Source organism: Chlorocebus sabaeus, chromosome 26 (assembly GCF_047675955.1).
Source record: "Chlorocebus sabaeus isolate Y175 chromosome 26, mChlSab1.0.hap1, whole genome shotgun sequence".
In the NCBI taxonomy this organism is placed as follows: Eukaryota; Metazoa; Chordata; class Mammalia; order Primates; family Cercopithecidae; genus Chlorocebus; species Chlorocebus sabaeus.
Genome location: NC_132929.1, coordinates 8406089 through 8433182, shown reverse-complemented (window position 1 = coordinate 8433182; position 27094 = coordinate 8406089). Strand labels below are relative to the sequence as shown.

The window sequence follows — 27094 nt, the reverse complement described above, 5'->3', positions numbered from 1 at the left end:
TATTAGATAACCAAATTAATATTCGATCTTTATTTACATTAATAAGACACAGAAAAGAACCCATGCGGTTACTGCACATGTCCAGACACTTTTAACTTTGTAAAGTGTATTTATACACTTTCTTCAAATATCCCATGAAGTTAGCAACATTATCTCTATTTTGTGTAAGAAAAAATAAAAACACATTAAATCAAGTCTAAAACAAAACTTTTCTGACTCTCTAGTTACCGTATCTTCAAGCTATTCACCTTCATATTCCTGTAATACTTTGTATTGCAGCTTTCAGCTAACAAAAATAGTAGTCACATGTGGTAGTTTTTTTTTTTAAACAGACATTTTTCATTATTGATTCATCTCTCAGAAAAGCCAGTTCAGGTAGTATGTACAGTTAAACCCCTAGGACTTCTTACTGAATTAGCCTTCAAATTCAACATTTCATCTTTCCCTTGGATATAAAAAGACATTAATGCATTTTTAAAATTTAAAAATTGTTTAAAGCAGATAATATATATGAGTATATGAATATTTTGTCTCTACTTACAATTAGAAATACCATAAACATCTACAAACCTATTTGATATCAAATAAACAAAGTAGACCCTAGCCAAGCAAATATCCAATGATCTGAAATTCCTCGTCCATACTTATGCTGTAAGTCTGGTTGCTCTGAGTGGCATGAATGCTGCTCTAATCTGCTCCAACATCTAAACATGACATTCTAACAACTTATCTGAAAAACTATCTTTAGTGGTTGATTCTGTCTGCTTATTCCTTTCTCTACAACCTAGAGAATATGTTCTATTGTTCATAATACTCCTTCCTCAAAGACGTGTAATTTGTAATAATTTAAAATATAAATTTAGACAGATTTGCTTGACAAGTTGGTGCATGTTCTAAATGGCACTTTGAATTTCATGACAGCCTTAGTCAAGTCATTTTCCAGAGAGTTATCTTTAATGTCTATGCTAAATAAATAACATTTACACACAGGACAAAATCATCATAGGTTTTTATCCAAGTAAAAAAGGTTAAAGAGGTACATCTACTATTTCAAATTCCAAAATCAAGCATCTACATATAAGAAATCACCTTGATTAATTTTTTTCAAGATTATCCCTCTTTAAATAATTGCCAAATCTATATTGGACAAAACAGATACAAATGTATTTGTGCAAATTGTCTTTAAAATCGTAGTATGGCTTAAAAGTTATCAATTATTTCTGCATCATAATATGTGAACATACTTTAGTCAATACTCCATCTTAGTCATTTGTTCTTTGTTCAAGTGAACACATGGTACACCTACAGGCAACATAAATGAAATTACTCTGCCCCAAATAAAAATAGAATATTAGGATGCTATTGAAGGAAATTAATTTCTAGGAATTTTGGCAAGGACAAACATTAATATAATTCCAGACATAAGATTTGCAGGGTTTATCTCTACCCTTTACATGCTAGAAATTTATTTTAGAAACCTTATCTGACTTGAGGAAATAGGCACAACTTGCTCCATTCTTCCTATCACACAAAAATATCATGTAATTTTCAAAAATTAACTTCTTATAAATCCAGTCAACAATTTCTTTAGAAAGGTAAAGTTTAACTTCTGCTTTAAGAGATCACAATAAAATTTAAGTTTAAAAATTGCCATCATTAAGAAAAACAAGTAATTTGTACAAATAAAAATCCAAGTTGCTTGTACAGTGAAATAAAAACGTTTCAGAGCAAATCTATTGCTTAATAATCATCCTGAGCTACAAACTAACATGTAGATTATCCTGCAAGTCATACCATCAACTGCTCACTTTATTTACATTAATGACAAGTATAACATTTACCAATTACAAGTCTACAGGTTTACTTGTTGGTAGTAATTGAGTTTTTCCGATAGGATGTTTTGGAGAACCTTTGTACCAGGCCCTTTCTCTTTCTGATGGTCTCCTAAGGACCCTGTTATTTATCCCAGAAGAAATGCCTATATTGTTATTTACAACCGGTTTTAATATATCATGATTAGTCAGATCATCCAAGGGAAGCTTAACTTGGCCATCAGATAACATCTTCTGTTTACAAACTGTAGTAGACCCAAGAGAAGCATTCACTGAATCTGGGTGCTTCTTCATCTTTAAGAAAGATTTCGAAGGTAACTCCACGCTTGACTTTGAAATCGCATCAATATTTGACTCTTCACATGACATGGACTTCCGTTCTTTAGGACCTGATTCGATACATGAAACAGAGGAATCGTTTGATGTACTTTCCATACAAGAGGAAAGAGCACCGTCACAGCTCACTGATTTAACCAGAGGAGAAGCTGTATCACCAAGACTCGCCAACTTATGCCCTATAGGCTGTCTGCTATACTCCAACAAAGAATTAATTCTTCTGACAGACTGACGAACAGGAGTACGCTGAAACTTAAGCGGTGACTTGACTTTCGTTCTATTTGGTTCATTTAAAGAAAGCTTGTTAAACCACTGTATGTGATCAGAAACCTTTCTATGTTCTGTCATTTGTAAACTTGCAGAAACTGTTGTCTCACATGTTTCCAGTGGCTGCTGTTTGGCAATTCTCACAGGCCTAGGTTTTGACAAGTTTGTTATAACACATGTACTCTGCTGTGAGAAAGAGGCTCTAGTCTTGTCCTTGCTATGTGCTGCACGCTTTGGTAAGTTACCTTCAATCACATTCTCATTCTCCTTTAATTTATTATTCAGTTTATCCTTTGGGGACTGCTGTTTCTTTATTTGTTCATCACTGGGGAATTCTTCCTTGCTTAAATAATCTTTTGGCATATTTGAATGAATGTCTTTTTCATGTTCCATCTTCATCTGAGTTGAATAACATTTTATAGTTGCTTCTCTATCAAATGTTTGAGTTTTAAGGGGTGAAAAGTCCCTCTCTGAAAACCATTTTTCACCTTTACCAGTGTGGTGTTCATATTTCTCCTCTGATTCTACTACAGTCAAATCATTAGTTTCAAATAGATTTTCCACTGGGCTATCTTCTAAATAAGATGGTTCAGTTAATTTTACTTTTCCCACATTAGGTACTGATGACTGCCTGTGATTCATCAATGCATGAAGATTACTTCCAGATTCAGAAAATGCTTTTTGAACTTTCACCAAAGTCTCTTTGGTCACGTTATTTTCATCCCCACTAAGAGGGCTACTTGTTATGTTGCTATTATGCTTACTGTTTAAATTGGAAGGGATGAGTTCACATGAAGTAGCAGGTGACTTTTCAACCATGACATCAGGCTCCAAAGAGTTTTCTACCTCAAGATTTTCCACCATTGAAGAAGCTTCATTTGTATCTACTTCTTGAAAACTTGAATTATTAGGTCCTGTCCAAGACATCCGGTAATTTGTTCCAACTAGTCGCTCTGGAGTTAGTAAGTTTTCCTCAGACTTACTGATCTTTTGTGAACCTAAAATAAAGCAGTTTAGTGCTTAATCCTTTGTATTTAACCTTGTTTTGAAATAATATCCAAGCACATGGCAAATAAGTCACTAAGCATTTAATTCTAATAAAGTATTTGTGTTATAAGAAATAATTTTTAACATAAGAATGTCAAACATTTTCATATTTACATGTATAAGCATTTCCCAATTGTTGATATAAAAATACATTGCCAATTCTAATATTTTCACTATTCAAACATGAACTTCTAATCTCTAGAACAGTAAATTAATTAATATATTTTATCATTAAAAAAGCAACTAAAGCAGGATTTTTAGGTAAAACTCTTAACAGTAGTATGTAAATGTACCTTTCTTTGGCAACTTTTCATCAACATCTGGGCTAAAAAGCAAACCTGTTTTTACAGATTCAATTCGATTTTTTAAACTTTGTTGATTTGCAAGTCGCTGACCAACACTTTCATATCTACTGACACCAGAACATCCATTCTGTACGGAAAAAAAAAAGTTTTAGTTAAGAAATAAGCCTAGTTAACTGAAAATATAAAGACAGAATAATTTTTTTGTAGTTATCAAAATCTTTAGCTGATTTAAAAAGAGATATATAATTGAGAAACAATTCTTAACAATGACAAATATTCTTGCCTGCTAATGAAAACTGTGATCATTTGATTTTGCTATTAGTTGGTATTTTATGATCTACTTTTAAAACAGTTTGACATATTAATTAAAATAATTTTTGTGTGTGTTCTGACTCTGTGCTAGGGCCTGTTCACAAATAGTTGGGGCAGTGGGGTACCTAGACCAAAATCTTATCCTTATGTAATTTACACTCTATTTAGATGGGGAAATTTAGACTTAAATAAGATAAACAGTAAATTATATTGCATAAATACAATACACAAGGTGAAAAGTGCTATGGAGAAAAGTAAAACAGGGTAAAAAGGATATGGAGTGGTGAAGAATGGAGGTTTAGTTTAAAATAGGGTGATGAGAAGATGATTTGGGAGTAAAACAAAACAAAGGCGAGAGCCACGAAGATTTCAGGGGGAAGAACATTACAGTAAGAGCAGAATGCCAGTGCAGTCTCAGACTGGAGCAGAGTGAGCAAAGGGGACTGGAGAAGAGCTCAGAAATGCAGCCTTAGAACAGATCACGTGAGGCATTGCAGGTCAACGTGAGAACTGTGGCTTTTATTCAGAGTGAAATGAGGAGTCACTGGAGAGTTCTGAGCAGAGACTACATAACCTAACAGATTTTAAAAGAGCAATTTCAGCTACAGAACTGCAGCAAGGGTAAGAGAAGGTAAAACTATTAATAGGAATTTACTAGAGTAATCCAGCAGAAAGATGACGGAACTTAGAGAAAGTGGGAAAAGTAGTAATAGTGAGAACTGGTCAGTTTGGACATACTCTAAAAGCAGAAGTTAGACAATATTCTCTAACGGTTTAGACATGGTGTGTCGGAGAAAGTGAGGAATCAAGGATGTGACCATGGTTTTTGGCTTAAGTGACTGGAAGAACGATTTGCCATAACTGAGATAGGGAAAACCACAGGTAAAAGTGGTGTTTGGTGCAGGGGATAGCAGCAGCAAAGAAATGCATCTGCTTGGGACAGGTTACATTTGAAATGCCTATTGGATTAGATATCCAAGTAGGAGAGTCAAAAAAGCAGATGTTCAGAAACAGTCAAGTCGTTCAGAAGAGCATTTGGGATTAGAGAACATAAACTTGGAAGTTTTAAGTAAATACAGGTTGGGCATTCCAAATCTGAAAAGCCAAAATTCTGGATGCTCCAAAATCCAAAGCTTTTAAGCATTTGACATGATGCTCAAAGAAAATGCTCACTGGAGCATTCCAGATTTTCAGATTAGGGATGTTGAACTGGCAAAAATAATGTAAATATTCCAAAATTCACCCCAAAAATGGGGAATCTGAAATACTTCTGGTCTCAAGCTACTCAACCTGTATATAATGTTTAAAACTGATGATCGCCTTAAGTAAGTAAAGAGAAAAAAGAGAAGTCCAAGGACTAAGCTTTGGGTATTCCAATGCAAGGAAATTTGATATCAACTCAAGTGTAAGAGTTTTGTATAAAAAGAACAGAATGTGACAGTCACTGGAGGGAAGGCAGGGTTATGAGTGTTTTTTAGTGTCAAGTTTATAGCATTATGCTAATATAAAGATCAATAAAATGGTAAGAAACTTACTACATCTCTGCCATTTTTCCCTAGATTGAATTTCAAACGAAGAGATCTTCGAACCTTTTCTTTATGGCTGAGTTTAGGAGAAAAGCAGCCTGCTTTTCCTGATTCTACTCTAGAAGTGGAATTAAAAATGTCAGTTTATAGTATAAACACCAGAGAAATACATGAAATATCAAATTTGAAATAAAGTCCACAGCAAATCATACTGATAATAATTGGGTGGATTAATAATTCTTTAAAAACAGTTCAACTTTAAGATACCATATATGAACACATTATATTTGCATATAAAAATGATCTCTTAATCTTAAAAGTTATTTAGTCAGTTATAAATCAGAATTGTTAGAATAGGCTAGCTTTTTAACCTAACAGGAATTTTTTTGTTTGTTTCTTTTTGAGACAGGGTCTGACGCTGTGGCCCAGGCTGGAGTATAATGGCATAATCACAGCTCACTGTAGCCTCGACATCCCTGGACTCAGATGATCCTCTCACCTCAGCCTCCCAGGTAGCTGGGACTACAGGTGTGTGGCACCATGCCTGGCTACTTTTGGTACTTTTTATAGAGATGAGGTTTTGCCACATTGCCCAGGCTGGTCTTGAACTCCTCAGCTCAAGTGCTCCACCCACCTCGGCCTCCCAAAGTGCTAGGATTACAGGCATAAGCCACCGTGCCCAGCCTCTAACAGGAAATTTTAAACTTACACCATCAACATAAAAAAGGATTTTAAGCAAGCACAATGGACTCAAATTAGTAATTTTTCTCTGGTGGGTATTGAAAAGGCAATTGATTAATAAGACTATAAAGCCAGAAGAGATTTTAAAAAATTATGACTCGAATATGATGCTTGACAGAAAGATAAAACATTTTATTAACTATGTGTATACTAAATATTTATCTGATGAAAACAAAATGTCCTGGATAAAGTACCTGCAAACTTTTTTGCTTGCAATTCTTTTACTTCGCCTTGGTGCACCTGCAGTGATCAAATGGTTTCCACCACTGGGTACAGGAGAGAGTGAACTCTGAGATGACCCTTCTGAGTTTGTATCGATGTGAACTACGAAAATAACCACATGTAATATACCACGCATACCTATTTTCCTTTTAAAGTATAAAATAGTAATAGCTGCAATTAGATTCAAAGCCTTAATTTCTATACCAAGCAACAACTGAAATCACTTAATTTCTGGTTAGAAACTTCAAGTGTCAAATAACCCAACTCAGCTAAGAAAAAGCATTCATTTCTTACTTTTGATTTGCCAATTAAAGGTCAGATTAAGCATTACTTTTATATTAGAGCTTTTCTGTAAAATCTTGTAATAATACAAGGCAGGGATAGGCACCATTGCAGACTGGAAAAAAACAAGATTTGGAGACAGGCTTGAGTTTGCTCCATCACTTACTAAATGGCTTTAGGCTCTGAAAATGGACTTCTATGATGAATATTACTGTTATCTGTATAAAATATTTAGTAAGTATCTAGTACATAATACTAATTAATGGTATTATAAAAAATAAGCTATTGGCAAACAAGTTGGAATCTGAATATTTGAGATACACCTGCTGGCCAACTGCTACCCACCTGACTCCAGAATGTAATTTGTTCAATATTTTTGGCAAGTAAACAAAAACTAATTATTCCATAACATGTCTAATCACTTGGCTGCGGCTGTGTTCCATTCAAATAATTATTGGTACAACAGAAGCTCGATTTAATTATTTAACACCATTTATATTATGAAATCAACTACAGTAAACAATTATGAAAGAAGTAAAATAGTTATGAACAAAGGCACCATATACACTTGACTTATGTTTGAATCATACCCAGGACACATTCAACAAACATGAACCCTCTCAATTCATCTGAGTTATTAATAAAGAATTCACAAAGTTTCCCAAACAGACACATTCACATTTTTTCAATTATGAAAACAGAAAAAATACGACCATCATAGTAACTTTTGGGTACATTTAGCGAAAGAAAATTTTGGAAGCCAATATTATACATCTGAAGTGACATAAGTAGCTTTATTCTAGGGCTGTAGTCTAGTCACTTTAAAAATGTGTCCAGCCAGGCACAGTGGCTCACTTCTGTAATCCCAGTATTTTGGGAGGCTGAGGTGGGCGGATTGCTTGAGGCCAGGAGTTCAAACTAGCCTGGCCAACATGGTGAAATCCCGTCTCTACTAAAAATACAAAAATTAGCTGGGCGTGGTGGTGCATGCCTGTAATCCCAACTACTCGGGAGGCTGAGGCACAAGAATTGCTTGAACGTGGGAGGTGGACGTTGTAGTGAGCCAAGATCATGCCACTGTACTCCAGTCTGGGAGACAGAGCGAGACTCCGTCTCAAAAAATAAAAATAAAAAAAAGTGTCAATGGTCGCAGGAGACACAGTCAGAATATATGGAACAACGCAAATTTATCACATACATAAGAAAATTATGGGCCGGGCGCGGTGGCTCACGCCTGTAATCCCAGCACTTTGGGAGGCCGAGGCGGGCGGATCACAAGGTCAGGAGATCGAGATCATGGTGAAACCCCGTCTCTACTAAAAATAGAAAAAATTAGCCGGGCGCAGTGGCGGGCGCCTGTAGTCCCAGCTACTGGGGAGGCTGAGGCAGGAGAATGGCGTGAACCCGGGAGGCGGAGCTTGCAGTGAGCCGAGATTGCGCCACTGCACTCCAGCCTGGTCGACAGAGCGAGACTCCGTCTCAAAAAAAAAAAAAAAAAAAAAAAAAAGAAAATTATGGCCAGGCGTGGTGGCTCACACCTGTAATCCCAGCACTTTGGAAGACCAAAGCAGGTGGATCAGCTGATGTCAGGAGTTCAAGACCAGCCTGGCCTTATGTGGTAGAACCCTGTCTCTACTAAAAATACAAAAGAAAATCAGCCAGGTGTGGTGGCGGGCACCTATAATCCCAGCTACTTAGGAGGCTGAGGCTGGAGAATTGCTTGAACCTGGGAGGTGGTGGCTGCAATGAGCTGAGATCGTGCCATTGCACTCTAGCCTGGGCAACAAGAGCAAAACTCTGTCTCAAAAAAAAAAAAAAAAAAAAAAGGAAGAAAATTATGAATAGATACTCTGTGGACTACAGACTAATGTTGCCTTTATATATTTTAAAAAGCATCATATTTGTTACAATCTAAACACAGAAATCAATCTATTTTCAATTTTGCATATGGAATTTGTTGAATTGTAGCTGAGAAAGTAGGGTCAAAGAAAAATGGTGTAAAAATAATAGAATTACTGTTGTTGAATTTTTAAATTTTTTTATAAAGAAAATTCACTGATTAGGCAAGCTCAAACTAAAAACAGCATGGATTGTTTAACCTGTTTTGGGAGCTTGGAGGAGGAGAAGAAGGAATCAGTATGTTCATCTTGGGGAAGATGCAATGCTAATAAGCAAAGGCAGGTAGAACTACAATTCCCATTTGCCATTTGGAAAACGTCCTCCAAACTGCAAAGCCTCTTAAATATTCAAAAAAAAAAAAAAAACTGAACTATGTGACTTAAAAAAGTTTAAGTCTCCAACCTGTGAACACTCCAAAAGCTATAGACATAAGCTTCAGAGTTACTATCATCACATTTCAATGAGCCCTAGAGAACCTGTGAAGTGGTTTCTTCTGGAAAACCTCAAGTTGCTATTCTGTTCAACTTCTCAATAAAACAAATAAGAACCCTTTTGGACAACAGAAAAAAGAGAGGCTTTGGGGAAGAACTCATATAACTCAGATAATGAATTAAAAATGAAACTTAACATTGTCTGAAACCAACAAAATAAAAATCTAAAATAATCAGAGATCACTCACATTTTGACTAAATGTAAAATAAATGAGATGGAGGACCCTGGGTTTAGAGTTTCATTTCATTTTTGGTTGATCATAAGGTTAATATAAGCCAACTTGAATTCTGTATATGCTAAAAGAGCCAATTTAATCTAAGACCCAGACTAATCTTCGGATTAGCGTGATCATATTCTATTATTCTCCGAAGGCTCTCGTTGGCCACATTAGAACTTGTTGTTAATTTGGAAGAAAATGGCTGGGCTGGTAAGGGATCTGGAAGCCATGGCACAAGGAACAGCGTCAACAAAGTTCTAAAGCTTTTACAAAAGGTACTTGAGTCTAAAACTTTAAAAATACCCTCATTTTCAAACCTTAACCTGCAATAGTAACACTCCCACTTGGGAATCAGAGATGATCAAACATCTGGCAACCTCAATTCAACAAATGACAGCAATAAAGCCACAGCTATAGACCCAGAAGTACCTATAGCAGGATTCAGGATGTCTAATCACATAAAACCTAAGCACCAATGCTATCACCAGAAGCCCAAACTACTACTCTGGGTTATCATAACTTTCAATAGATGTAGTCATAACACACACAGATACACACACACACTATATTTGAAACAGTGTCTATTGTAAAAGGCAAGCGGTTTTATAAAAATTCATAAATTTGATAAAACACAGAATAAAGTTGTAGTTCCTTATGGTGGTATTATTCATATGAAATTGCACTGTGCCTGGAATAGGCACCCATTTTAATGTTTACAATTCATTTATATAAATTCTATTTGCTACCTGATACTGGTGTAGAACTGCTATTGAAGAGATTACTTGGCAACAGCTCAAAGTTAAAATTATGCTTGATGGACTTCCTTTTCTTACTTGAGAAACCATGAGAAGAATCTACTGGCAATTTACGTTTAGCATTTGGTGTAAGAATCACTGGTGATACAGACAGCTGGGCTGAAAAAATATCAAAACAAAACCAACTTGTTGTTTCTACTGCAGAGTTGACAACATACAAAAGCTTTACATAATTTCTTCTTATAAAGCTATTACTTAAAGCTAAACAAAAAATGAGGATATATTTACATTATCAGTTAAACAGATGTTAACTAAAACACTCTGCAATTCCTTAAATGAAAATAAGGAAGTCGCAGAGGCAGGACTCTTAAGAGACAGCAGTTACTTAAATCTAATAGACTAAAAGATGCATATGATATATATTAAAAAATATTAATTTAAGGAAGAAATTACAATCAAGGAGTTGAAACAAAAACTAATCTAAATATTATTTTTGCTTTTCATCATAGCTGAGTATTAACCAGTTCATTTCTTCATTCTAGAAAACAAAAGATCATGTTGCCTCTTACTGGCTGAATAATTGCAGCCACAGCAAATTAGGATAAAAAGTTGAAATACACAATAATGAACTTCTAGTCCTAAGATAAAAATGAGGTTGAACTATTTTCACATGCTCAATAGCATCTAAATTACAAACAGAAAAGCATGATTAAGAAGATTAAAGCCATAACAGACTAAAAAAATTTTTGCCTACAACACTGGGTTCATTACAGCCTATGTAATTAGCAATGTCACAACATAGTATATATAGTACAGTATGTCTATTAAAAATAATATTTGATTTGATTAAATTTGATTAATATAAATTAGATAATTATTATTATAATTATATTTTATAGAATACTATACAAATTTTAATTAAAATAAATGCATATAATAAATACCTACCAATTCTTTCTTGTTGAGGTGTAATAGAAGGTGTTCTGTTAGATTTAAATTTATTTAGTGCTCCACTAACAAAATCTGAAATGCAAGGCATAAGCAATTACAACTTAACATTTACTTGTCTTGCACCAATAATTCATATTAACATTTGCGGTCTTTGTTCAACATGTAACTTTACATCGGCTTATAAATTTTAAGTTATTTAAGAGGAATTATTTCAAAATAGGAAAAACATTAAAGGACATATTTTTATTCATTCCCCACTTATACTTCCATATCCCTAAAAAAAAAAAGAAAAAAAAGACAATACAGAAAGAAATGTAATACAAATATACATAATGTACAGTAAGGGTAGGGAATAAGAAATCATTACATGTTAAGGCAAAAGATGAAGGTCTGAACTGAGGCAAGAACCATGGAAATGGAGGCATGAATAAAGATATTTAAAAGATCAGTAGAGATGGAAGTAAAAACATTGTATCAATAAATAATGTAAGCAAATGAATAAAAGTGTCTGGAAAACAATAAATAACATAGTTTGACTAAAGTTGCTCAAAGACAGGAAATAGTAGACAGGTATGCTAGAGTAATCCTATGAAAGACCTTGAATGCCAAGCTATAAATATCACTATTATCAATTAAAATTCCTGAAGGGTATGTGTGTGAGATACTTGAGTAGAGTTATACATTTAAAATGTAGGCCTTGGCCAGGTGCAGTGGCTCACACTTGTAATCCGAGCATTTTGGGAGGCCAAGGCAAGCAGATTACTTGATGTCAGGAGTTAGAGACCAGCCTGGCCAACGTGGTGAAACCCTGTTTCTACTACATATACAAAAATTAGCCAGGTGGGGTAGTGTGCACTTGTAATCCCAGCTACTTGGGAGACCGAGGCAAGAGAATCACTTGAACCCAGGAGGTGGAGGCTGCAGTGAACCAAGATAGCATCACTGCACTCCAGCCTGGGTGACAAAGAGAGACCCCGTCAAAAAAAAAAAAAAAAAAAAAAAAGTGAGCCTTAATAGCAATACACAGGGTAGATTCAAGGAGGAAGCATAAAGACCAGATTCTTTTTTTTATTTTTACTTTTAATTAATTTATTTTTTTGAGACAGAGTCTCGCTCTGTCGCCCAGGCTGGAGTACAGTGGCACGAACTCAGCTCACTGCAACCTCTGCCTCCCAGGTTCATACCATTCTCCTGCCTCAGCCTTCCGAGTAGCTGGGACCACAGGTGCCCGCCACCACACCCAGCTAATTTTTTACATTCTTAGTAGAGACGGGGTTTCACCGTGTTAGCCAGGATGGTCTCCATCTCCTGACCTCGTCATCTGCCCACCTTGGCCTCCCAGAGTGCTGGGATTACAGGTGTGAGCCACCGCACCCAGCCAGGAAGATTCTTACAGTAACGATGCAATAAACATTACAGAGATAGAATCTTATACGACATGAAAACTGTCTGATAATAGATGTTAGAGGACGAGGTGGAACCCACGGTTAAAGCCTGAGTATCTAGGGAATAGTGGTGCAGTTAGAAGAAAATGGAATTCACACAGAACCAGGTTAAAGAGGATGAAGATGGTCATTTCAAAATGTTAAGCTTAAAACACCAATGAAAAGCAGATGTGATGAGGTCTGCCTAGCAGGCCGTTAGTAAAGCGGAACTGACATTTTCAAGATAACGGTTGTACATATGTGATGGTTATCTATTTAGATGTGATAACTGCACCTACAGGACTGGGAAGAGGGCGATCAAGACGATCTGCATCTGAGAAATATCTCCATTTGGGATAGGAAGTTTTATGGGTTGCATGTGTTCTCCAAAAAACCTATGTTTAAGTCCTAACCCCCAGTACCTATGAAGGTGGCCATACTTGGAATTAGTGTCTTTACAGATGTACTCGAGCTAAAATGAGGTCATTCAGGTGGGCCCTAATCCAATGTGTCCTATAAGACGGAAGTTCTGACACAGAGCAACACCATGGGATGACATAGGCAGGGACTGGAGTGACACAGCTGCAAGCCAAGGAATGCTAAGGACTGACAGCCACTACCAGGAGCCAGAAAGAGGCAAGAAAGGATTCTCCCCTGCAGGTTTCAGGCATTCCGCCAACACCTTGATTTCAGACTTCTAGCCTCCAGAACGGTGAGACAAATTTCTGTTGGTTTAAGCCACCTAGTTTGTAGTACTTTTGCTACAGTAGCCCTAGGAAAATGATACATAAGTCATCAATATTATCCTATCTACAAAGGAGGTAAAGAAGAAACACAAGTATGCAATAACAAGCTAAAAGATGAGAAAGGGAATGGGATAGTTAGTAACATTTGGTTCTGATATTCAAAAGATAAGAAATTTCCTAAAGTAATTGGAAGAAGAATGGTCTCTGATTTCTTCATCAAGGAGATTGCAAGTTTTATTACCAACTCCACCATCATAAAACTTTTGGTCTTTCTGATTCTTCCTTGATAATATTTCCTTCATTATTTAGTTTGTACTCCTAACTAACTAATCCATGTCACTAACAAGTTCAAACAATAATCTTGTGCCTGGATTACTGACACACATTGCTGACTATTCTCCCTACTTCCAAGTCTCAATTCTTCAAATCAGGTAATTTTCTAAAAATTTTTAATCATATCATACCTCACATCATAAATCTTCAATGACTCACCAACACCCAGGTTAATATTCTAATTCTTTAGCCTGGCATTAAGTTTACCACAATACCATCCTTCATCCTTATGCTGAACACTTCACTCAAGTCATACTGCTGCATTTACGTTAGACCTAGGTTACTTCTTCCCTACACAAACCTTTCTTCATAGCATCCTTCTCATTTAGAATAGGATACAAGTATTCTGATCCTCCACCCAATCCCACTAAATTCTACCCATTATTCAAGAAGGTTCAGTTTGACTCCTCTTTGACAAGTTCCTGATCGTTACAACCCAGGGAACTTTTCTCCTTTTAACATATTTTATATTTATGCTAGAGATTTAGCACTTAACATTAGATTGTATTATCGCTTTAACTTTTTACATCCATACGTCCTAGCTTTCCAGCTGTGCTATAAGCATCAAAAAGGCACATATCACAATTCATGTTTCTTTACGTGAAATGTACTTTCAATTAAAGCACATCACTGTACCTCCATAAAATGCGACTGCCACTTACCTCCTACACTTTGTCTTCTCTTTCTCTTATATTCACCAGGAGTTTCATATTCACCTTCTTCAAAGCCTTCCAGTGATGGAGTAGCACAGAGACCATCAATACCCAACATAGCTGGTATCTTTTCCAGGATAAAATCTGGTACACACCCTAAATGAAAATGTTCACAAATAAGACAATTATTATCCTTCCTCCACTCTTCCCCAAAAATGTTGACATAGTAATATACCAATTTCTTTTCTTTTTGTCTTTGCAGGAGGGGCCGGTACTGTGGGTGGGGGTGAAGTCAGTAATATACCAACTTTCTAACAGTTGCCTTCATAGTTCCTTTGGAAGAAACAGAGATTTTCCTCATTTAAACAAATTCTGCTAATAATGCAACTACATCTTACCAATATCTGATGCATAATCGATAAGAGTCTGTACTACTGCAGCCTGTAATCGTAGCTTTTTTTCTGTGTTAGAAGACATCTTTTCATGTCCTTCATTTGTCTGAAGAAGATTTGGTGCAAATATTACTGCAAGATTGCTGCTATCCATCTTATTCTCACTGGATCTTAAGTGAATAAAGGCTTTATTAGATGGAGTCCAAGGTAAAAACATAGAAGAGTTAAAATCACGGATGTAGTACATTTTGAAGACCTCTTACTATCCGTCATACACAAGGGAAAATAGTTACCCTTCATCTACATGATTGGCTTGAACACAAAAAAGAACCAGAAATATATAGCCTCTCTATATTTAAATATGTATTCTAAAAACCATGCTAATCTTAGAGTTCATACTTTGCTTTTCCACAGAAATTGAACATCTTTATCTGATTTTCAAACCTACACATAAAAAGCTGGAAGTATCAGAAGGCAGCAAGATGTCTAGAATAAGTAGGCTCACTGAGAGCAGGGAGAGGGAAATTTTGAAAAGCAAAACGGAAATATTTAAACAAAGCCTTTCAGTGGACAATGAATGTTATAAACAGCAATGAACCATTAAGGCATTCATGATGATGACTTTAAGATAAGGAAATATTAAATCATTTGGTATGCTGTTTCTTAAATTACACAGAGTATACTCCTCATAGTAAAGAAATATGTAATTTTTAAAGAAAAATTTCCATTCCAAATAAAATGGAACATATCTACAAGCATTAAACATTAGTTGAAAAATTCAACTATTATTTGCCAAGAGTTTTAATTACCACTTACCTAAGAGAAACATTCCTGAGGAAGTTAAAGAAGTATCTTAATACATGAACTGTGTGGTCAGCCAGAAGACAGGAGAGCAACAGTGTAGCTTTATTCTTTTCCTCTGTGCCTAACTGTTGAGCTTTCAAAAGTGCTTCATGCAAATCAGCTGGGAGAATGGGCTCTGGCAATTCCCTAAAAAATTGCTTAAGAAGTCCTGCAACATCACAAGGAGGTGCAGAAGATAGGCAACCTTCACCACTATCCAGTTTATTCTGAAATAAATATAATAATCTTGAGTATTTTGGCAACTTAAGAGTTTATTGCAAATAAAGTATCTTTTTTTATACTCTAATAAGTTTTATTTAATAAATTTCTCTTAACTCATTTTAAAATATGTCACTACTTTATTTTTAATGATTTTTAAATTTATTTTTATTTTTATAGAAATGTGGTGCAGATTTTGTGGCCTGGGTTGGCTTCAAATTCCCAGGCTCAAGCAATTTTCCTGCCTCAGCCTCCCAAGTAGCTGGGACTACAAGCATGTGCCACCATACTCAGCTATGTCACTCCTTCTAGAAGGCTAACAATACAATTTAACAAATTTTTTCATTTTACGTAATAGTTGATAGAAATAAGGACCATGAACTTAAAAGTTATTAAATTTTTAAAGCACGATAGAAATAATATACCATTTCTTTTGGGAAAAAAATTCTTCTGCCATGAAAAATATGCAAATTCAATTTCTGTCAACTACTCATATTAATAGTTCTAAATATTTCAGTTTTAAAAACCAAATCAGAAAATGGTTCAAATGAAAAATTATAGCTCAACAATATGCTAACCTTTAGTGCTTTTAGGCGAATCACAGATCCTGATTTCCGAAAAAGCCCTTCGGTATGAATATGTTCTTCTAAAGATGTGCAAGCATCGACAAGAAAGCTGAAAGAGACCTTTTTTTTAGTTGGCTAGATATACATCTTATCAAATCCTATTCCTCTGCTAACATACGAGCAGGCCAAGCACTACATACCTTTCAGAAGCTCTGAAGTCACAAATCTCTGTAGTCTTTGAGACAAAATGTTACTTTTAGTTGTCTACTTGCTTCCCAAATTCTTTTCCAAGGCCCGTCTTTTCACTCATAACGACTCCAATGTGCACACTAAATTTTATCTCAATCCTACTTCATTTCTGTTTCCCTTCAGGACATAAGACTTGTCTTTTTTTTACTGCCTCTACTTCTTCATATGTCTGTACTCACCCCTCTCCAATCATTCTCATACCTCATAACTCCAAAGCAATAGCTGTCTTCAAGCTCACTAACAGCCTCTGCCTTGCCAAATCCATGGTCAGTATGTTGCTCTCATATTGCTTGATGTATCACCATCTGACACACCTGACCCCTTCCCTGTTCATCTCAAAAATACCTTTTCACTACTCTGTTACTTTTCCTGCTGTCTCCCTGACTGCTCCTTCTCAAACTCCTTTTCTCATTCCTCTCATGCCAGACCTCTACATGCTGGAACAACCCAGGGCGCCGTCCAACGCCTTCCTCTTTTGTCTACTATCTCTCCATGGGTGACCTTCTCATCTCCTACATTACCCAAAAATAGGGCAACGTTCTTTTTTTCCTCACCCCAACATCATCCCTCAGAAAAGTAGGACCTATCCCAGTCCTTATAAGCCTTTTCATATTAAGGGGAATGTGCCCAATTTCTTTATTTTGAATAATAATCTCAATCAATGTTGGCTTTAGATACCTAGATACTGAACAGCTGGCACCCACAAATTAGAATGAATATCAGATACAAACAACTGAGACAGCAGTACTGGTGCAGTGGCTGAATGTCAGCCTTATTTATAGACAGTAACTGACAATACAGTCTTTTAATTAAATAAAAAGTAGGTAATGAAATTACAATGAAGATTTAGTCATTATTCCTGGGAATATGACTTTGCAATTCCAGACGCTGAAAATCTGTTGTTGTTGTTGTTTTTAATTTTTTTTCTTTCCGTTTTTATTTTGAGACAGGGTCTTGCTCTGTCACCTAGGCTGGAATGATGCAATCACTGCTCACTGCAACCTTTGCCTCCTGGGCACAAGTGATCCTCCCACCTCAGCCTCCCGACTAGCTGGGACTCTAGGCACACATCACTACACCCAGCTAATTTTACTATTTTTTGTAGAGACAAGGTTTCACCATGTTGCCCAGGCTGGTCTTGAACTCCTGGGCTCAAGCAATCCACCACCTGGGACTCCCTAAGTGCTGGGATAACAGGCATGAGCTCCTGTGCCCAGCCTGTTGAAATCATTATAGGTGCTTATTATAAGAAAATCAAGCCTTTCATAGGTCATTTACAGAGCATAATAGTTAAGCAGTTACCTAAGAAGACTATGAATCTACACCTATAGGATGAATGGGGGGAAACTGCCCTAAGGCAACAAGGTGTTCAATAATTGCTTTTGGATGACATATCAATTAAAACCTAGATTATTGGTCTATAGTAGCCAAAAGGAACCCTACTTTAGATGGAGGGGAAATGAATTAAGAGATAAGTTTCATCATATGCATTTTTAAATTATATTCTTAAAACATAAACTTTCCTAGTAATTTCCGATGCAGTTAGAATAGGCCAGCACAGTGGCGCACACCTGTGATCCCAGCACTTTGGGAGGCTGAGGTGGGTAGATCACCTGATGTCAGGAGTTTGAGACCAGCCTGGCCAACACGGTGAAACCCCATCTCTACTAAAAATACAAAAATTAGCTAAGCGTGGTAGTGGACACCTGTAATCCCAGCTACTCGGGAGGCTGAGGCAGGAGAATCACTTGAACCCAGGAGGTGGAGGTTGCAGTGAGCCGAGATCATGCCATTGTACTCCAGCCTGGGTGACAAGAGTGAAACTGTTTCAAAAAAAAAAAAAAAAAAAGTTATTTATAAATAGTGAGTGGCATAGAAAAACTAAGTGATACATAATACATTTTCACAAACACTCTAATATCTTAGCTTAAATATTCTTTTATCCAATATTTCTTTTCAAGAGACAGGGTCTCATTCTCTTGCCAACGCTAGAGTGCAGTGGCAATGGTCGTAGCTCACTGCAGCCTCAAACTCCTAGGGTCAAACAATCCTCTGCCTCAGCTTCAGGAGTAGCTGGGACTACAGGTGCACACCACATTGCCCAGCTGATTTTTCTTTAAAATTTTTTTATAGATGGAATCTTGCTTTGTTGCCCAGACTGGTCTCAAAATCCTGGGCTCAAGCGATCCTCCTGCCTCGGCCCTCAAAGTGCTGGGATTATAGGCATGAGCTACTATGCGTGGCCAATATTTTTTAAACAAACAAACAAAAAGTCAAAATTATTACTGAATTGGTAATTCAGTATATTACTTAATCTGAGTTGTGGCAAAAGAATTCATATAGAACTGAAAAGTGACTTTAACAGAACAGATTTTTTTTTGTGATTTCTAACATTTACTCATTACTGGACTTTAAAATCCAATTCTGGGAAGGGGTTCAAATTATAAATTTAAAATATGTAAAAGTTAAAAAAATTTTTTTAACATTAGCTAATGAGAGATGAAATCATTTGTAGGTTTGAAACAAGTATGTTTTAATCAGCGATTTCTTTTAAACTCTCTAAAACCAGTTTGAAATGTTTACTCTCTTCTTCATTTCCCTGGCTAGAAGGCTCACTGCAGCCTCCCCCTCCTGGGCTCAAGCAATCCTCCCACCTCAGCCCCCGGAGTAGCTGGGACTACAGGTGTGCTCTGCCCAGCTAATCTTTGAATCTTTTGCAACAAGGTCTCACAATGTTGCCCAGGCTGGTCTTGCAGGCTGGTCTTGGGCTCCTAGACTCAAGTGATCCGCCCACCTTGGCCTCTCAAAATGCGGGGGTTACAGGCATGTGCCACTGTGCCCGGCCTTCTTTATTTCAAATTCTGCTTACCTTGGAATGTGTCCATATTCTGGTACAGCAGAATGGGGCAGCGCATTAAAGGGTACTCCAAATATTTTACCCTAAAATGACAAATTCAGTTACTCTAACACAAATATGAGGCATAATATCAGTTTTCTTAAACTTTAGGCAAATTAAAGACCTCGGAAAATTTTTTAAAAATCAGAAATAAATGATAAACTGTCAATCAAGGAAAAAACAATCATTTCAAGTGCATTCGATAACAAATAATTACCATATTAGACAGTATGCTAAGTGCTGGGAGTACAAAGATGGCCAAGATAATGTCATTCCCCTCAAATAATCTAGTAAACTCAAGTTTCCAATCTGATCATAAAAAATCAATTGGGTTAGTGCTTAGTAAATTATTAAAACAGAATTTGGTCCAAAACACTAAGATTTACCCCAAAAATACTATAGGTTCCTTTAATGACATTACATATACTGACTATATACTTTCTTTTGCTCACCTTATAAACACACAAAAGACTAAGTTAACTGAAAAGCAAAACAGTAATTCCTGTCATTCATTGAGTCTTCCTAAAATTATATCAGAAGAGGTTATTTTTATACCTAAACCATTTTCCACCTTCTATAGAAGAGTGTTTTTCAAACCATGCCCTGAGGTAAGCAAGGCAGGGGTGTGCAAATATTTAAGTCAAACTTCATTCAACTAGCTGGAAACCCATTTTTAAAACCTCACATTCAAATTTTAATACACTGAAGATCCCGAGAGTAAAGCTGTGTGTTGGTTAACTTGAATGTTTTTGCACACTGAAGAATAAAGAATCTGCCACTATCTTTGTGCGCACATTCGAACTTCTTAAAAATGTGTTGCTTTCCATAGCACTGAAAGGTAAATTCAAGCCTGTAAATGTCTGGTTATTCAAAATTAAGTGGGTATATAATCTCACGTGTTAATTTAGTTTACATGCATCTGTTCTGTGAATGCTGCTTAAGTACTTTTTTTTCGATATCACAAGTTATCAAGCAAGCAGCATTGATGTTTTAAGAGCATAAAATTTAACTTTATATTTACAATAAAAATCACTCAGCATTGTTAATGACACAACACAGTAACAAAATTTTACTAATTCTTTTTCAAGCGCCTGGCTCCAATTAATTTACAAACATTTTAAGCTGAAAAGACAGTATGGTATAGTGAGTGCTTAAGAGAGTAGGCTCGTAAAGGCAAAAAAGCCAGGCCTTTTTTTTTTTTTTTTTATTGGAGACGAAGTCTTGCTCTGTTGCCCAGGCTGGAGTGCAGTGGCGCAATCTCAGCTCGCTGCAAGCTCCGCCTCCCGGGTTCCCCATTCTCCTGCCTCAGCCTCCCAAGTAGCTGGGACTACAGGCGCCCACCACCATGCCCGGCTAATTTTTTGTGTTTTTAGTAAAGACGGGGTTTCACCGTGTTAGCCAGGATGGTCTCGATCTCCTGACCTTGTGATCCACCCGCCTCGGCCTCCCAAAATGCTGGGATTACAGGCGTGAGCCACCGTGCCCGCAAAAATGCCAGGTTTTAAATCTTGACTCATACTTATCAGCTGAGTGACCTGGATCAAATTAACGTTTTGTTCCTCAGTATCCTAACACAGATCCTAAGTCATAGGGGTGTAGGAAGAATTAAATAAATTAAAACATACAAAACACTTGTATCAGTGTCTGACACAGAATAAGCATTCAAAACATATTTGTTAATACTATGATCATCATTTTAAGCTGAGCTATTTAAAAAATGTTAGTATGGGCAACCCCTTTATTGGGTAAATCAGAATTTTCTTGATACTGTGCAACCGAACCAAATGTAAAAATAAACCAGATACTTAAGCTGGTAAGTATACTTCTGTTCTATGTAATTAGAATTCAGCATGTTTTCTTCCTTAAGTCTTATTATTTAGAATAACTGGCTTCACAAGTAACCACTATAATTTAATCTCATAAAATGTTTTTAAAACTTTATGTATTAGAATCTCACCTATAGTATCATTTTTAAAAAGATTTATAGTACTTTTCTTTAAAAGCTCAAAAACTACAATTAGCTAACACACACAGTGGGCTAAAGAAATTGTTTTCAAACAAACTACCTATCCCATTAGATCTCATAACACAACGATCTTCTATATTGCTTCACTAGAATATTCTCGTGTTTTTAGCTGAATTTATATGGCATGATTACCAATTAGGAGGCAGACCATTGATATGACAACTATCATTAGATGAAGAAGTGGCCTGTGACACGCACTGTGCTAGGCCTACATAAAGAGCTTCACTTTTTAAAAATTCCTAAACAATTCAAGGAGAAATACCACTGTTCCCACTTTATAGATCGAAAACTGAAGTTTAGGGAAATCAAACAAGCAGCCCAAGTTTACAGAGGTAGCAGGGGTGGAACAGGACTCAAACTCAGGTCTATCTGACTCTGAAAGCAGGCATCAGTTTTTCTTATTGACGAGTGAAAAGGCCGGGCGCGGTGGCTCACGCCTGTAATCCCAGCACTTTGGGAGGCCGAGGCGGAGGGATCACGAGGTAAGGAGATCGACGCCATCCTGGCTAACACGGTGAAACCCCGTCTCTACTAAAAATACAAAAAATTAGCCGGGTGTGGTGGCGGGCGCCTGTAGTCCCAGCTACTCGGGAGGCTGAGGCAGGAGAATGGCGTAAACCCGGGAGGCGGAGCTTGCAGTGAGCTGAGATCTGGCCACTGCACTCCAGCCTGGGCGACAGAGTGAGACTCCGTCTCAAAAAAAAAAAAAAAAAGAAAATGAAGAAAGAAAAGGGGTGAAGGGGTGAAAAGAAGTCCATATACAAACTCTTCCATATACTTACAAAATCAGCTACATTTGAGATCTTGGAAAGCCAGTTTTACAATCGAAATCACTGTAGCTTTTTAAATGTAAGTACATGTATTGCCATTAATTTGCCACCAACAAAAATAACTTCTCCAAAGTGTATCAGCGACTAAGAGGTACACATATTAGTTTTGTTGGCGGTTTTCTCCTCCAAGCACTTTTTTAAAGAAACCATAAACGATTAAGAGCAATGTATATTAATTTTATTAGCTTGTCTCCAAGTACTAGGAAGTGCCATAGAAATTAGGCGCATAAATTTAAAATAAAATGCTTTACATTCAGCTTATTTTTCACAATGGAATTCTTGATGACGTGGCAGAGCTATTAAAATCTCATTCAAAATCCCTTTACCTCAACCACCAAAACATCAACAACTTTTTAATTATTCCACTCTGGCTTCTCAATTTACTCAAATAAAAAAAAAATTCCTGTCTCAAAAGTATGACATGGCCAAGCAGCAAACTTATTTCTCAAATTGGTGAATACGCAGTTATCATTTGAAGCCTATTTCTAATGTTCTGTCATACTTCTTCATCTACGGATTCTTCTTAGAAAATGCACTGGTCTCCCTTGTTCCTCTACAACCTTACTCTAAAACAAGGCTGGAGGGATAGAGTTTTTGTCCCTCCCAACGTACTACCTGTTCCAAATACAGTAAGCTGGCAATATCTGGAGACATTTTTAATTGTCACAACCGAGAGATGCTACCAGCATCTAGTGGGTAAAAGACAGACATCCCGCTCAACGTCCCACAATTCACAGAACAGCATTTATCAAAATGCTGATTAACAAAAATTATCTAATCCAAAATGTCAATAGTGCTGAAGTTGGAAAATCCTGCAACTTTCTCTCAATGATCAAAAATCCTTGGGGGAAAAAAACCCACCACCACCACCACCAAGAAGGTCCCTTTTTAAATATCAGCAATCGACCATCCGAACTGAATTACACACCTAACCATTCTTTTTGATACACAGAGTGAACATTTGAGCACGATCTGGTACTAAGTGACGATAAAGGGTGTGCCCTTTCTTTTAAACCTAAATCAATTTTCACAGAACTTACCCCTATTTCCGTGGCTGCTGTTTCGTGTCTCCTGCGATCACACTGCCCACGGACACCCTTCACCTTAATACCATAGAAGGCCCGCAGATGCTGCAACAGGGCCAACCTCACCAGCCTCTGATCCCACATCCCGGACACGTCGATCGCTCTCCGAGGCAGGATACAGGTCCTGACCCTCGTTCGCCACCAGGTCTTCCAATTTCCAAACGCTCTCAAATCTGAACTCCGCTCCGCTGCCTTCCGGCCCCGTCTGGCACTCTTGCGGCCCCGAACCCCGGCCACTTCCACGGCTTTTCCCTGATCCTCACTTACATCCACTTACACAGACCCTCTTCTCTTAGCCCTTTGATCCAGCCACACCTCACTCTTCCTTCACTTACACCGACCTTCTTTCTGGTCACTCAATCCTTTCAGCTACTCACATAGACTTCGCTTCTTTTTATTCTTTCCGTTTCTCGCCTATTGCCAGATTCTCACCACTTCCGGCTGCTTCCAACGATCCCCCCTTCCTCCAAACCTTACTGTCCCCGTCTGGTTCGCTCTGAAATGTGAAGAGCACCCTTCTCGCTCCTCCAGCCCCAGCAGGCTCAACTGGGCGCTCGCCCCCGCCCCAGCCTGCCGCCGGACCAGCCGGCTGCTCAGGCAACTCTTCCAGTCCCGGTGCCCGCCCGGGCTGGTGGCCGCAGTCACCCCGTCTCACAGGCTGCTCGTTCCCTCCCCCATCAGCCTGCCTCTAGCTCCCGGCCTGCACATCCCGGTGCGCTCACTGAAGCCAAGCCGTTAGCCTCATGCTTCCGCCCCCACCTCCTCCGCAGACACCCGGAGCCACCACGGCCGTCACGCCCGCAGTTTCAGCCCAGGCTCAAACTGCAGCGCCAAACAGCGCTCCACATCTGATTGGTCCACTCCTCTTTTCAAAATCAGGACCCCGGAGGGTGGCCGAGAGCTGCCTGTCTTGGTAGGTGCGGGGGAAGGGGTGTAACGGGCAAACCCAGCAAACATGAAAAGTAGGATGAGTTTCACTTGTTCCTTCAAGGTCAGTTTTTGGGGCGGGGGAGTACTGTTTAAAGGATATTTAAATACACCTGACCTGCGCCTCAGATCATACACGGTATTTGAGGAAATGTAAAAGACACCTTGTTCCCGTTTTTTTCCGAGCTCGGCTGTCGCTGAAGGACCTCTTACGAAGAAACTGTTCTACGGAACCCCAGGTGAGACAACTTGAGACAGGATTCATAAACGCTGATTTTAGTAACCCTTACCCACGGCCCTTGGTGGGAACTTCGGCTCTGTGAGAATTGGTCTTTGGGGGACTGATGGTGATGCTGAAATCTTGTTGCATAGGAAATTAAGTACAACAAAGAAGACCCGTCGTGAGAGGAGAATGCGGAAGAAATGAGAAGTCTACGGGAGGTGGCAGCTGCAGAAGTTTGGAGTTGGATTTGGAGTTAGGAGACCCGGAGGGGCCCAGCTTTCGGTTCAGACAGTTATCTTGTTGACTTGCACGACTGCAAACGCCCTGAGCTACTTTTGCATTCTGAAACATCAGCGATCCCATCAAAATACTCTGTTTCTTGGGATGTAAGAAACATCCCAAGGCGAGATTTAGAGCGGGAGATTTGGACTCGATTTAAATACAGACAATATAGTATGCATTTACTAACACCACATCTCACCCCCACTAAACTTGGTAAGGGCAGCAACAGAACTTTCTGCCATGTGCACTCCTGTATTCCCATTACCAAGTAGTGCCAGGGACTAAATGAATATTTGCCCAATGAATGAGTTTTAAGGAGGAAACGTGTGCATAGAATCATTTTATTTCTTTTGGAGTTCAAGTCTTCGGGTATTTTACCCTTCCCAATCCAAAGAAAAGTCTCTGAGTGAAGCGATGGGAACAAAATGGAAGTTAAATATGTTGCTTTAACAACTGTTTATTGAACTCCTGCTATATACTATAGAATGATGAGCAAAACCAGGCACAATTTCGGCCCTGGAAGAGGAAAGGCAGGCATGTATTTATCAAGTAATTATATTAATGGGGGTACTTATCAGTTGAGAGAAGTGCACTAAGGAAAGGAAAACGATTCTGTGATAGGGTATAATAAAAGATCCTTGACCAGGGAGGGGAAACGTACCAGTGATTAACTGACCCGAAGAATCAGTATAAATTGACTTGGTAGAAAGTGTAGGTGGATGGCTGAGTGGGACCATCATTCAAGAAGTAAATGCCTGCAGAAAAAAACATCAATTTTAACAAGAAACGGTGTATCAGAGATGAAACTGAACCTATTCCTTGTCTTTTCTTCTTGCTTCAGACATAACTTCAAAAAATTGCTTACGCTGTCTCTATCCCAAACCCCACACTGTTCTGGGTTTTAGCCGTCTCAAATTTCCGTTTCTTAAAGACCCATGACTATCTTGAGTGTTGTGCCTTTTTCTTTCTTTTTTTTTTTTTTTTTGTTTTTTGAGACGGAGTCTCGCTCTGTCGCCCAGGCTGGAGTGCAGTGGCCGGATCTCAGCTCACTGCACGCTCCGCCTCCCGGGTTCACGCCATTCTCCCACCTCAGCCTCCCGAGTAGCTGGGACTACAGGCGCCCGCCACATCGCCCGGCTAGTTTTTTGTATTTTTTAGTAGAGACGGGGTTTCATCGTGTTAGCCAGGATGGTCTCGATGTGTTGTGCCTTTTTCTATGTCGTGATCCTTTTTTAAAGCTGAGCTCTTTTTGTCTCCTTTCTCTTAAGATGAAAATATTGGTTCTTTTTTTCCTACACACATGGAGGCAATGAAAATATTGGTTCTTAATATTAACATAATATTTGCTTATTTGCTTCATCTACGTATATTCACAGGTATATAAAAACAGTAACAATAGCAGTGATAGGATAAAGAATGACTAAAAACAGAATAACAATAGTGATATTACTAACATTAGACAGATAATGAAGTTTAACTTTGCACGTGCTTCCTTTTTTCTAAAACTGTATCCAACTGGGAATGTACAGTCAAGATACTATGTTGTAAATGAACTGGACATAATTCTTTTTGGTTATATATGGGTGTAGTGTAGTTTATTTAGCCAGGCTCTTACTAGTGGATATGTGGACTATTCCCAGTCTTTTGCTATTACAAAAGGTTCCTTGTGCATATATAATACGCTTTTGCCAGTGAGTCTTTAGCATAGATTTCTATAAATGGGATTGTTAGGTCAAAGGGTGAAAGAACATGTTATTTTGTTTAATACTACCAAATTCCCTTTCATAGGGGTTGTGCAATTTTGTATTCACTCCAGCAACGTTTGCTGTTTCTCTGCAGCCTCTCCAGTAGAATGAATTGTCAAACTCCTAGATGTTTGCTAAATCGATATGTAGGAAATGTTATCAAAGTATAGTTTTGTTTTGTTTTGTTTTGTTTTGTTTGAGACGGAGTCCTGACCTCAAGCGATCCACTTGCCTCGGCATCACAAAGTGCTGGGTTTACAGGTGTGAGCCGCTGTGCCCGGCCTTCAGTATAGTTTTGTACTGATCTTTTGTGAAGGAAGTGGAACATCTTTTCAAATGATGCATGCATACGACAAAGTATTATGAAGCTGTTAAGGAAGGTGGAAGATATATGACTATGATGTGAAGTGAAAAAGCAAGGCATGAAAGAGTGTATATAGTATGCTACCTTTGGTATACGGGGTGTTACAG

General features: G+C 37.8%; 1 protein-coding gene across 2 annotated transcripts; it reads right to left on the bottom strand.

The window, feature by feature from the left end:
* Positions 1–935: 935 nt before the first annotated feature.
* On the bottom strand, positions 936–24282 carry ARHGAP11A (Rho GTPase activating protein 11A). 2 transcript variants are annotated; one of them, XM_008017171.3, is made up of 12 exons: positions 23402–24282; positions 19479–19549; positions 16373–16469; positions 15549–15802; positions 14739–14902; positions 14350–14496; positions 11182–11256; positions 10225–10392; positions 6561–6690; positions 5635–5743; positions 3776–3914; positions 936–3433 (listed from the first exon to the last, which is right to left on the bottom strand). In XM_008017171.3, the coding sequence occupies exons 1-12, from the start codon at positions 23528–23530 to the stop codon at positions 1845–1847; spliced, it is 3072 nt and encodes a 1023-aa protein (XP_008015362.3). In that variant the 5' UTR covers positions 23531–24282; the 3' UTR covers positions 936–1844. The 2 variants fall into 2 exon arrangements, with proteins under 2 accessions (XP_008015362.3, XP_037865711.2); XM_038009783.2 differs by having other exon boundaries at positions 10312–10392.
* Between the last annotated feature and the right edge of the window lie 2812 nt (positions 24283–27094).